The 12570-nt window shown below is 54.9% G+C and overlaps 1 protein-coding gene across 2 annotated transcripts; it reads right to left on the bottom strand.

The window, feature by feature from the left end:
* Nucleotides 1–3585: 3585 nt before the first annotated feature.
* On the bottom strand, nt 3586–12206 carry LOC147648207 (uncharacterized). Of its 2 annotated transcripts, none has more exons than XM_086868472.1 (20): nt 11891–12206; nt 11462–11533; nt 11016–11096; nt 10742–10819; nt 10551–10652; nt 9993–10100; nt 9636–9707; nt 9476–9547; nt 9293–9391; nt 8763–8882; nt 8373–8444; nt 8213–8290; nt 8024–8125; nt 7464–7571; nt 6739–6810; nt 6284–6355; nt 6010–6087; nt 5326–5439; nt 4543–4702; nt 3586–4012 (listed from the first exon to the last, which is right to left on the bottom strand). In XM_086868472.1, the coding sequence occupies exons 1-20, from the start codon at nt 11985–11987 to the stop codon at nt 3853–3855; spliced, it is 1917 nt and encodes a 638-aa protein (XP_086724598.1). In that variant the 5' UTR covers nt 11988–12206; the 3' UTR covers nt 3586–3852. The 2 variants fall into 2 exon arrangements, with proteins under 2 accessions (XP_086724598.1, XP_086724599.1); XM_086868473.1 differs by having other exon boundaries at nt 8024–8113.
* Between the last annotated feature and the right edge of the window lie 364 nt (nt 12207–12570).

Raw genomic sequence — 12570 nt, 5'->3', positions numbered from 1 at the left:
ATTTTTTTTTAATCCAATTGGCTACTCATTTATAACAGATTGGTGGATGCCAACATGATGCAACTTTGGGTTTTGTGACTATCACTCTCCAATCACACCCAAATTTCCCAAACATTAAAGCACCCCGAAGGGTGGGTTTTACATCACCAAATAATTGGAAGAGCAGAGAAGGAAAAAGACCTACTAAAGTAGTGGGATTTACTCCTTGTATATTCACTTTAGCAATGAATTCAAATAGTAATACCAGAGTCTGACAACCAGAAACTCCCGCTGGATATTGGAGTCAAATGAAAAAGACAAATAGTGAATGGAATGACCAAATGATGTTGGCACAAAAGCCCTGGAGCTAATCCTTAGCGAGCCTTAAAAGGCTTCAAGAATTACTGGGAGAAACCAGAAACTGTAAATGCCCAAGGGAAAGCACCTAACAGAATATACTGGATGTGTGGGAAAAGGCGTACAGTGAATTACCGTACAGGTGGAAAGGATCCTGTGCTCTGAAAATGATTGGACCCTCCTTTTTCGTGCTGCCAAAGTCTGCAAGTAAGCTGTTAGGAGCACCCCTATATGAGACCCTAGACAGAGAAAAGAGAGAGCTGAATCTTGAGTTTCCAAAAGCAGGAGGGAATCAGAAGTGGGAGAAGATGAGTGGCCTGCAGAAAGAATAATAGCTTACTACGGTCCAGCAACGTGGGCTCAAGATGGAAGCTGGGGATATTGGACCCCAATTTACCTATTAAACCAACTAATAGGACTTCAAGCCGCAGGAGAAATGATATCAAATCATACTTCTGATGCTCTTGAGTTGTTAGCTAAACAACACTCACAAATGGGAGCATTCGTGTATCAAAACCAAATGGCTTTAGACTACTTGTTAGCAGAAGAAGGGGGAGTCGTCAGAAAGTTCAATCCATCCAAATGCTAGGTAGAAATGGATGACTATGGAGAAAGCTTAAGAAGCCTTGCAGCAGAAATTAAGAAAGTGGCACATGTAGCAGTTCAAAAATGGAAATCTATCCTTCAAGCTTCTTGGTGGGATCAATTGTTTGGAGGGGGAGCTTGGTGGAAAAAAATAGGATTTTTAATATTATGTTCAAGAATGGGGCTATTACTTCTGCCTTGTCTCATACCATGTTTTATCCCACTAATCGGTTCTGTTGTCCAAAGCATGCAAATAGCAGCAATGCCCATTGGTCCTGACTTAGCTACAATGAAATCTGGTCAATCCAAGAAAACAGCCAACAGAACTAAAAAAATGGAATTGAAAGAAAATAGAAAGAGCAGAGGTGCTGAAGCTCTGGCCAGATTTGAAGCTCAAACACGATTAAAATGAATTTTAACAGATAACATGAAAAAGCATGAAAAAAGTATTTTACAAGTAGCATAAAGCTACTATGCAGTCAAAACATAACTCAGGATACAATAGGCACTTGCATTGATATAGAATGGAGCATCCAAATAAAAAGAATCAGATAGCAGAATAACCAATCTTATGAAAAATTTAATTTAATAAAATTTAATTTGATATGCTGATTAGCAGTAGAGAAAAAGTAGTTGTTAATTCTTGTAAATACTGATGATGAAATTAAAGAACTTTATCAAAATTAATCCTAAAAGCATGAGTTCATAAATTAATAAAGAAAGGGAATTGGGGGGGTTGGACTGTGATCCATAGCATGAATAAATTTGTGCTGAAGTTATAATCTTGTCTGATAAGAATCCCAGCGTATTTCCAGGAAACTTCCGCCCAATAAGATTATAATGACAGACACTCAGGAATATTTGTCCGCAAGAGGTGTATTCCAGGGGACCCCCGAAAGGCCTGAAACCATATAAAATCCCCCTGGGACAGTGGCGGTTTGTGCAGCACGGTGAAGCGGTGCTCGCAAGACTCTCCCTGCCCCATCCGACGCTGTTCGCCCGGTTCAGCGCCGATCTGACTTTTGATTCTGGATTTTACGATTTTATTTTGATTCTAGAATAAATTCTTCTGTATTCATCAAATCGGCTACTCATTTATAGCAGCCCTGAAGGCAGAGCGGGCATGTGTAGGGATGTGGACTCATTTCCCTCGTCCCAGCCGCGCTGCAAACAGCAGAGCTCTTTCCTGGCTGTTGGTGCTCGCTGGAACGGCACCACGGGCCTGATGTGCAGTTACAAACAAAGCGTCTTCCAGGAATCAGCACACATTAAAACACACTGTTTAGCCTGGGATTTGAAGTTGCTTCTCAGTTCATCTTTAGACAGGCCTAAAGAAGTCTCCTATGAACTGTTTCTCTCCCTGGCGAGTTCCGTTGCGGCCCCGAGTCCCCCTCAGCATTGCCGAGGCAGCGGCAGGAGCCGGGCGCTCACTCGGAGCCCTGTTCTGTAGGGAGAGCGCGGCACAGAGCGAGCCGCTCCCGCCCGGGCTGCCCACAGGCCCGGAGAGCCGGGCGGGCCCCACAGCTCCTCTGGCATCGGCTCCGTTCGCCCCGGCGCTGGCTGGGGCCCGGTGCCACCGCTCTGCCGGCGGGGCTGTCTGTGTTCCCAGCTCCGATGGAGGCAGTGTGGGCCGTGGCCCCTGGTCTCGGGCTGCTCAGCAGCGCCTGAGCCGTGCCCGTGCAGCGGCACCTCAACCCCTCGGCACCACCAGCCCGGCACAGCGGCTGGCCCTGGGTGCCCCTGGGCCGCTGCAGCCCCGAGCCGGACTGCCCCAGGAGGGACCCCGGGAGGGACCCCATCCCCTGCGTGCCTCAGAAGAGACTCCAGCCCCACTGCGTGCAGCAGGAGGGACACAAAGCACCAGCAGGCTGATGGGAGCCCACAGCCCTCTCCACAACTGCACTAAGAACGCAAATCCCCCCTCACGTACCTCAGGAGAGACGCCCATCAGCCTGCACACCTTGGGAAACATCCCAACCCCCCTGCACACCTCACACAGGATTCCAGATCCCTTGCATGACTTACAGGGAACCCCAGTGCCCTCCATAACTTGGAGGGAACCTAAAATATCCCTGTGTGTCCCACAAAGGACCACAGCCTCCTCTGAACCTTATGGGGCACTCCAAAGCCCCCACATGCCTTAGAGGGAAGCCCAGTCCAGCTACACTGAGTGTTTTCACCTGGAAATCCAGTGTAGTTGCAGCTGGGTTCTTGTGCCTCCAGTGCTGTTCATCAGCCCCATTGGGGCCCACAGCTACATGGCCTTTCCCTTCTGGCCCTTGCCCAGAGGAGCAGAGCCTGTGCAGCACCGTGTAGGATTGGTGATGGCCCACCAGTTAGGACCTATCAAGGGTGCGTTAATTAGGGAGAAACTTTGTTTTTCCTGCTGACATTGCTGGTAAGACTGCATCCCTGGAGATGCTCTTGATGGTTCCCTCTTTTCCTGGGCATGCCAGTGGAGGAGGTCCAGGCCCAGGTGATGCCACTGAAGGAAATGTGCCCTCAGGCCAGGGATGCTCAGCATGGGCTCCTCCAGTCCTCGGGGCCCTGCCGCTGGCTCCTGCCTGCCCACACTGGGGTCAGCCCCGGCTGCTCCTGGACATGGAGCTCGGGTAGGGCTGGTGTTGTGTGGGCTTTGCTGGCGGTACCACGCGGACACTGGGGTAACAGCTCCATCTCTTTATTGGAACAAATGAAGGGGCCATCACCTACACTGGCAGATGGCCTCACCTTCAGTGCTGGTTAGAGGGAAGGGCCAGGGGGCTCAGGGGCAGAGGAAGGGCCATGTAGGTCTCAGCTGGGGCTGGAGGGTGCTGGGCTGGTCCTGGGGTCTCTACAAAAACTAAAGAATGGGCTAGGCCGGGGCAGAGGAAGATCAAAAGTGGGACTGAAGGCACCTTGGGGATACCCATGGGGATAAGATCTACAGGGTTATAAGAAAATTCCTTCATCTCTGGAATGGCTGCTCCAGGGTCCTCTTCTCAGAGCTCTTGAGAGAGCTGCCCAGGCCCTCATTACTGAAGAGGAGCTGCTCAAGCTGCCCGGGTGTGTAGTGCAGCCACTGTCCTTCAGCTGCTTTCCAGAAGTGCTCCTGTGGAGAGAGGAGGCGGCTGAGGCCCCCAGCTGCCACTAGCACACAGGGACCCTCCTGCCCAGCAGGGCCCAGAGCTGCCACGGCTCCCCAGCATGGCTGGAGCTGCTGGCACACCTCGGCCCAGCTGGACAGCTGCCCCTCAAGGCCCCGACAGGCAGGGGATGGCTCTGGGCAGGGTCCCTGGCCAGGAGCGGACCCCAGAGTGTGTCTGCCTTTCAAGGCCAATCTCTTCCCCTCTCTTCTTCCTCCCTACCTCGCTTTGCCTCTGCCTGCTGCTCCTAGGGCTGCTCTTGGCCAGGTGGCCTCAGTGGCAGCCAGCTCTGGCTGCAGCCCGAGTGGGCTCCCCAGAACAAGGCCCCACAGTTAAGAGACCAATGAAAGCCCTGGGCAGCAGCAGAACTCTCAGCAGAGTTCTTTGGACAGCCACTGAGTACCCACAAGTCCACAGCAGCCTCACTGAGAATGTTTCCTGTCTACAATTGACTTGCAAAGGAGCTGTTTAAGCGAAAGATGAACAAAACACTCACCGTTTTCTCTTGCAGACATAGCAGATTCCAAAGCAGCCCATGAAGATAAGCTCCATAGCAAGCAGGCCTACTGTTATCCCTAGCCAACAGCGTGTTCCTTGACAGAAACCCCTTTCAATGCCCTTTTGGGAATCAGGAACGCGTGTTGTGCCGCTTGCATCTGTGGAAGCAATGGGCAGTGTGAGCCTGTGCCGTGCTCCGCTGCTGAGCATGGTGGGTATGGCCCGGCCGTTCTCTGTTTCCCCCAGAGCTGAGGCCTGCAGGCACCTTGCTGCCCCTTGGCACAGGCTGTGCCACCTGACAAAGCCCAGAAGGCCGGGAGCAGAGCCCGGGGGGGCAGCGCAGCTGCTTGGCCAGTGGCTCCTTCCAGGGACTCAGGCCAAAGCCATCCCTGAGCAGCCACTGCCACCCCGGCTCTCCCTGCTCCGTGACAGCTCCCTGAGCGCAAGGGGACAGAGCCAGGCCCTGCCAGGAGCCAGGGCAGGCCCTGCCCAGTTGGCTGGTGGGGCTGGCTGTGGCCCTGGACTTGCAGCAGGGCTCCCACTCAGGGCTGCTCCTGTGCCTTGGGCCACTGGGCACTCAGGGCCAGCTCTGGGAGCAGTGGTAGCAGGAGGGATGTTGGTGAACGAGTCCCATTTCCCAGGGGCTGGGAAAGAGCTCCAGAGGCCTCAGAGCTGAGGTGCCTCAAGCTTTGGTTGTTGCTGGGCTGTGTAAGTGCCGGCCCTGGGGGGAGAGCTGCTGCCACACAGCCCCGCCGAGGGCTGAGCCCAACACAGCAGTTACCTCCTGTGTCTGGGCCTGTGCCTGGCATCGCCTTCTTTCCTGCAGCAGAGGCTGCCAACGAGCCACTGCTTCCTCTGGGAAGTGCCTTCTTGTACTTAGCCTTTTGGTCCACCACTTGAGAAAGAAGAGGGATATCAAGATCAGGTGGAAACATTCTCTGTTGGAGAGGTAGCATCTTCAACAGGTAATGCTTGTCAAATTCACATTCGAAGATCAGGAAAATGCCCACGGTGTTGGGGCTGGACCAGAGCACACCCTCCTCCAAACAGCTGCCCCTCCTGATCTGCCCTGGGACCAGGAAATTGCAGGGAATCTCAGGGTGTGCATGGCCTGAGATGCACCTTGGGCTCCCTGTCAGCTGATGCTAATGCATGAAAGCAGCAGTGGGGCTGTGAGGCTGCCATGGATCCCTTCCTGCTGTGCTGGGCATGGCGTGTCCAGATGTGCAGAGAAAGCCTCCGGCTGCTGAGTGTCAGGAGGGGGTTGAGGGACATGGACCCAACTTGTCCTCCCTGCACTTCTATATATGTATCAGGAGATGATTTGATGCTAAAGACTTTTTAGTTCCAGTATCTTGGGTCTTTCTTTTTGGGGGACCTTAACAGAAAGTATTTCAATTTTCCAGGAATGGATCCCACAATACCAGTCCTCAGCCTGTGGGGTCAGCAGGGACACACCACTTACCTCCGAGGTGGGAGTCAGGCTTGGGTTCAGCAACCAACCCAGGAGCTGGGAAAGACCTCCCTGCAGACACACCTGTAACTGAACAGCCACAGAAGCTTCTCTCATCTCTGCTGATCTGCACGGGCAGCACTGAGCTGCAAGAGTGGTGAGGGGATCGCGCAGGCTGAGGGCACACACGTGCACAGCTCTGTCCTGGTGCCTGCAGCGATGCCGCCCTGGCCAAGTTTTGGGCTCTGAGCTGGCAGCTCTCCCTGGGGGATATGCCTTGTCCTACCCTCACCACCTCCCAGAGCCTCAGTCCTGGGTGTGGGTTGAGAAGCTGCATCACCTTCACCAAGAGGCTTTCCTGCAACGAGAGGAAGGACAGAACAGCTCTCGTGGCTCTGTAGGAGATCCTCAGGCTCCCTGGGGCCGGCAAAGGAGTTGTGCAAAGCACGGCCCTGGGATACAGCCCTGGTCCTGGCCCCTTCCCTCTCTGCTCTTCTCAGTGGCTGCACAGAGCACATGGAAGGTGACTCTGCCATTGCAAATGGGAAGATTGACAGCTAAATGCTCCTTCCTCTCACTGACAGGGATCCTGTGGCATCACTCAGGGCTCAAGAAGGGAGTGGGGTAAGCTTTCCAGGATCCATCACCCCTGAGATTATGTTAAGGGGAATGACACATGGCTGAGCCCTGCCACCTTGCCACCGATTATTCTCTAAGTAAAAAGGTGAATTGAGAACTTGCCTCCAACATCCTCCAAGAATTTCAAGCCATCTTCCACCAGGGCTTCCAGATAATCCATGTCACTATCCCAATCTACAACGGAGCGCATATGAGAACCATTTTCAGTGCGCTCTGGCATCCCCTTCTGCCTTAGGGAGCTGGGTACTGCAAGGGGGTCGGGTAAGGCCGTGGGAGCCAGATGTCAGTGGACACGGCCAAAGCTGCAGAGGGGCCTGGGGAGCTGTGGGCTGGCTCCTGGTCACTCTCCACCCTCTTTCCATGCCCTGTGCAACATGCCTGGAGGGCAAAGTGGGGCAGCCCAGGGCTCCTGGGAGCTCTCTCCCCTCCCACAGAGGAAACCCTCCCTAAAACCCTGGGGAAAACAGCAGTAGGCAGTGCCACAAATATCCCTTCCTTGTTCCATCCCTGCTGCCCTCCCTCTGCTGGGACAGCTCCTGCAGCCCAAAGGGCAAGAGCCAGGAACTCTCAGGATGCAGTGGAGCCTTGCCCTCCCCCTCTGCCCATTCCCCACCAAGGGCACCCCTTTGCAGCCACTGCCAGCTTATGGGATGTGTCTCCCACGGAGGGACCCCAGCAGGACTGCCCAGTAGCCGGGTGTCCTGAGCCTGCTGGGGATAATTCCTCTGGGCTGTGCCGGTCTTGTCTGGGCTGTGCCTGCACTGCCAAGCAGCAGTGATGGCAGCTGAAGCCTCAGCAGGGCTCAGGCCCAGAGGCACAGCAATTACCTCCTATGACTGTGCCTGGCATGGCCTCCCTTCCTGCAGCAGAGGCTGCTAATGAGCCACTGCTTCCTCCGGGTAACGCCGCCTTCAGCACAGCCTCTTCATCCACTTCTGCAGAAAGGAAGAGGCAGAGCTGAATCAGATGGAAACATTTCCCATTGGGCTGGTGGCATCTTACAGAGGCAATGCTTGTCAAAGGCATGGTTAAGGATCAGGAAAATGTCCAGGCTCTTGGGACTGGGCCAAAGCACTTCCTCCTCAAAACAGCAGCAGCTCCTGATCTCCCCAGAGATTAGGAAATTGCAGGGGATCTCAGGGTGTGCATAGCCTGTGGTGCACTTGGGGCTCCCTGTCAGCTGATGCCAAATGCCTTCCTGCAGAGGCTGGGGAGAAGCTGCAGCCACGCCAGGCTGGGAAACAGCCCTGCAGGCCGTGAAAGCAGCAGCGGGGCTGCGAGGCTGCCATGGATCCCTTCCCGCTGTGCTGGGCATGGCGTGTCCAGATGTGCAGAAAAAGCCCCCGGCTGCTGAGTGTGAGGTGGAGGCTGAGGGACATGGACTCACCTTGTGCTCCCTGCTGCATTTCCTTCAGCATGTGCCACATGACTTCAAATGGCTCCAGGGATTTCTTGTCTGATGTGTGTTTGGTCTTTCCTGTTGGAGGAACTTAACAGAAAATATTTCAACTTCCCAGGAATGGATCTGAGAAAAGCAGTGCTCAGGCTGTGGGGTCAGCAGGGACACTCTACTCACCTCTGCCATGGGAGCCTGGCTTGTGTGCAGCATCCAGTCCAGGAGCTGGAGAAGTCTTCTCTGCAGACACACCTGCAACTAAAGAGCCACAGAAGCTTCTGTCACCTGGTTCCTGCCAGGTTGTCAATGATTATTCCGCCATGGAACACTGAGAACGTACCTTCAGGCATCCCAGAAGGCTTCCAAACTTCATACTGCCAGGCTAATGGAGGAGCATTCCGAGCAAGCTCATCTAGAAATAAACCAAGATGAGAATCATTCCCATTGAGTGCCAGGGCTGGCTGTGGCCCTGGGCTCATGGCAGGGTGCCCACTCGGGCTGCTCCTGTGCCTTGGGCCTCTGGGTGCTCAGGGCCAGCTCTGGGAGCAGCTGCAGATGGAAGCACGATGGTGCTCAAGTGCCATCTCTCAGGGCTGGGAACGAGCTCCAGAGGCCTCAGAGATGAGGTGCCTCCAGCTTTGGCTGTTTCCAGGCCGTGCAAGGACCAGCCCTGGGGGGAGAGCTGCTGCCACACAGCCCCACCGAGGGCTGAGCCCAGCACAGCAGTTACCTCCTGTGTCTAGGCCTGTACTCGTGTGTGGCATCACATTCCTTCTGGCATCAGAGGCTGCTGATGAGCGACCACTTCCTCCAGGAAATGCTGCCTTCCACAGAACCTCTAGGTCCATGTCTTGAGAAAGAAGAGAGACAGCTAGCTCGTAAGGAGCTCTTCCCCATTTGAGTGGTGGCATCTTCAGGAGGCAGTATTTGTCAATGACAGGGACCAAGGAAATGCCCAGGTTATTTGGGCTGGGTCAGGCCCCTCCCTCTTCCAAACAGCTGCCCCTTCCAATCTGCTCAGAGACTGGGAAATTTCAGGGGATCTCAGGGTGTGCATGGCCTGTGGTGCACTTGGGGCTGGCTTCCTGTCAGCTGATGCCAAATGCCTTCCTGCAGAGGCCGGGGAGAAGCTGCAGCCACGCCAGGCTGGCAAAAAGCATGAAAGCAGCAGTGGACCGTGCCGAGCATGGCGTGTCCACATGTGCAGACAAAGCTCCCAGCTGCTGAGTCTCAGGAGGAGGCTGAGGGACATGAACCCACCAGGCCCTTTCTGCAATTCTTCCACTCTTTGTTTCCAGATGTCCTTTGACTGCAGGGATTCCTTCTCTCCTGTACGTTTGTCCTTCTCTCTCGGAAGACCTCAAGAGAAAATATTTCCATTTCCCAGTGGATCCCACAAAACCAGTGCTCTGCCTGTGGGCTCAGCAGGGAGACGCTACTCACCCCTGCGATGGAAGTGGGGCTTCTGCACACCAATCCGCAAAGGAGCTGGGAAAGTCCTCTCTGGAGACACCCCTGTAACTCAACAGCCACAGAAGCCTCTGTCACCTGGTTCCTGCCAGGTTGCCAATGATTTTTCCTCCATGGGACACTGAGAACATACCTGTAGGAGGCGCAGAGGGCTTCAAAACTTTATGCAGCCAAGCTAATGGAGAAGCCTTCCCAGGAACATTATCTGGAAGGGAGCACAGATGAGAACCTTTTCCAGGGTGTGCTGGCATCCCCTTCTGCCTTAGGGAACTGGGCACTGCAAGGGGGTCAGGTAAGGCTGTGGGAGCCAGGTGTCAGTGGACAAGGCCAAAGCTGCAGAGGGGCCAGGGGAGCTGTGAGCTGGCTCGTGGTCACTCTCAACACCCTTTCCACGCTCTGTGCAACATCCCTGAAGGGGAGACACTGCCCAAGCAGCAGCGATGGCAGCTGAAACCTTAGGAGAGCTCAGGCCCAGAGGCACAGCAATTACCTTGTGTGACTGTGCCTGGCATGGCCTCTCTTCCTGCAGCAGAGTCTGGCACAGAATCACTGATTTCTTCAGAAAATGTTTCCTGCTGCACAGGCTCTCGTTTCATTTCTGGAGAATGGAAGAGAGACAGCTGGATCAGATGGAGCTCTTCCTCCTTGCAGGTGTGCCATCTTCAGGAGGCAATATTTGTGAAAGTCTAAGGAACAGCCAACAGGCAGGATTTCAGGACTGTCGCAGGTTGGTCGCTTCTCCAAACAGCCCCTGGACCTGATCTACCTGGAGACAGGGAAATTGCAGGGGATCTCAGGGTGTGCATGGCCTGTGGTGCACTTGGGGCTGGCTCCCTGTCAGCTGATGCCAAATGCCTTCCTGCAGAGGCTGGGGAGAAGCTGCAGCCTGGCCAGGCTGGGAAACAGCCCTGCAGGCCGTGAAAGCAGCAGCGGGGCTGCGAGGCTGCCATGGATCCCTTCCCGCTGTGCTGGGCATGGCGTGTCCAGATGTGCAGAGAAAGCCCCCGGCTGCTGAGTGTCAGGAGGAGGCTGAGGGACATGGACTCACCTTGTGCTCCCTGCTGCATTTCCTTCAGCATTTGCCGTAGGAGTTCAGATCGTTTCAGGGATTTCTTGTCTGCTGTATTTTGGATCTTCTGTCTCGAAGGACCTTAGAAAAGAAAGTATTTCAATTTTCCAGGAATGGATCCCACAATACCAGTCCTCAGCCGGTGGGGTCAGCAGGGACACACCACTTACCTCCGAGGTGGGAGTCAGGCTTGGGTTCAGCAACCAACCCAGGAGCTGGGAAAGTCCTCCCTGCAGACACACCTGTAACTGAACAGCCACAGAAGCTTCTCTCATCTCTGCTGATCTGCACGGGCAGCACTGAGCTGCAGGAGTGGTGAGGGGATCGCGCAGGCCGAGGGCACACACGTGCACAGCTCTGTCCTGGCGCCTGCAGCGATGCCGCCCTGGCCAAGCTTTGGGCTCTGAGCTGGCAGCTCTCCCTGGGGGATATGCCTTGACCTACCCTCACCACCTCCCAGAGCCTCAGTCCTGGGTGTGAGTCGAGAGGCTGCATCACCTTCACCAAGGGTCTTTCCTGCAATGACTGGAAGGAAAGAACAGCTCTCGTGGCTCTGTAGGAGATCCTCAGGTTCCCTGGGACTGCCAAAGGAGCTGTGCAAGGCACAGCCCTGGGACACAGCCCTGGGCCTGGCCCCTTCCCTCTCTGCTCTTCTCCGTGGCTGCACAGAGCACATGGAAGGAGACACTGGCATTGCACATGGGAAGATTGACAGCTAAATGCTCCTTCCTCCCACTGACAGTGATCCTGTGGGATCACTCAGGGCTCCAGTGGGGCAAGGTTTCCAGAACCCATCACCCCTGAGATTATGTTAAGGAAATGGCACATGGCTGAGCTCTTGCCACCTTGACATTGATTATTCTGGCAGGAAAGATGTATTGAGAACTTGCCTCCAACATCCTCCAAGAATTTCAAGCCGTCATTCATCAAGACTTTCGGATAATCCATGTCATGATTCCCATCTAGAAGGGAGCGCAGATCAGAGCCATGTCCATGGTGCACTGGGATCCTCTTGTGCTTCAGGAAATTGGGTACTACAAGGGGTTTGGGGAAGGCTGTGGCAGCCAGATGTCAATGGACATGGCCAAAGCTGCAGGGGAGCCTGGGCAGCTCTGGGCTGGCTCTGGTCACTCTCCACCCTCTTTGCAGGCCAGGTGCAACATCCCTGGAGGGGTGGCTCGAGCAGCCCAGGGCCCCTGGGGACTCTCTCCCTCCCACAGCAGAAACCCTCCCTTAAGCTCCGGGGAAAACTATCCCCAACGCTTCCCAGGGAGAAGGCAGCACTGTCCTAGGAAAGAGAAGCCAGGCCTTGGGCTCACCTGCTCTCTGTGCTTGCCAGGGAGCAGCCTGGGCAGCCCTGTCAGGCAGGGCCACTGCCAGGAGGAGCAGGAGGAAGAGGCGCAGAGGGAAGGCCATGGTGCCTTGCCCTCTGCCAGTCCTCCAACTCTTGCTGCCACCAACGTCCTCAAACCGCTGTCCAAGTGTCAGCACCGCTGCCACCGCCGCTGCTGCCGCCGTAGCCGCTGCCGCCGTAGCCGCTGCCGCTGTAGCCGCTGCCGCCGCAACAGTTGCAGTCAAGGACTGACTGCTTCGTCCTTGTGGTGCTGTGCAACCACAGGGCTGTGGGACTTCTGTGACCTCAGAGCCTGCCGTGACCTCAACCTGTGTGACCTCAGAGCCTGCCGTGACCTCATGGCCTTGGCTGTACCCCCTGAGCGCACTCCCATCGGACTGCCCTGATTGTAAATCTTTTACTTCATCTATGAGCCTTTGCTAAACAAAACCTTAGTTTTGCCTGCTGACACTGCTGGTCAGGTGTCGCTAGAGGACACAAATTATAGAGCGAGGGTTCCAATCACACAGAGCAAGCAGAGGTTTTTCAGGAAGCAAAAAGCCTTTATTTTGGGGTTGTTCAACCCTTTCATAAGGTGTTCCGATACAGGTTATCTTGATTGGTAGAAGGAACAATACCTCCCTCATCCCATTGGTGGGACAAGAG

The sequence above is a fragment of the Cyanistes caeruleus genome, chromosome Z (genome assembly GCF_971803275.1).
Source record: "Cyanistes caeruleus chromosome Z, bCyaCae1.hap1.1, whole genome shotgun sequence".
Taxonomy (NCBI): Eukaryota; Metazoa; Chordata; class Aves; order Passeriformes; family Paridae; genus Cyanistes; species Cyanistes caeruleus.
Note: the sequence above shows the minus strand (reverse complement) of the source record. Positions and strands in the feature narration are given on the sequence as shown.

Excerpts from the sequence above, each read along its gene's own strand:
- LOC147648207 (XM_086868472.1), bottom strand. The coding sequence starts at position 11,987 with ATGGCCTTCCCTCTGCGCCTCTTCCTCCTGCTCCTCCTGGCAGTGGCC. Across the intron at positions 11,097-11,461 it reads ATTCTTGGAGGATGTTGGAG|TCATTGCAGGAAAGACCCTT; the intron begins GCAAGTTCTCAA and ends CTTTCCTTCCAG. Across the intron at positions 4,703-5,325 it reads CACAGGCCCAGACACAGGAG|ATGCAAGCGGCACAACACGC; the intron begins GTAACTGCTGTG and ends TTGCTTCCACAG.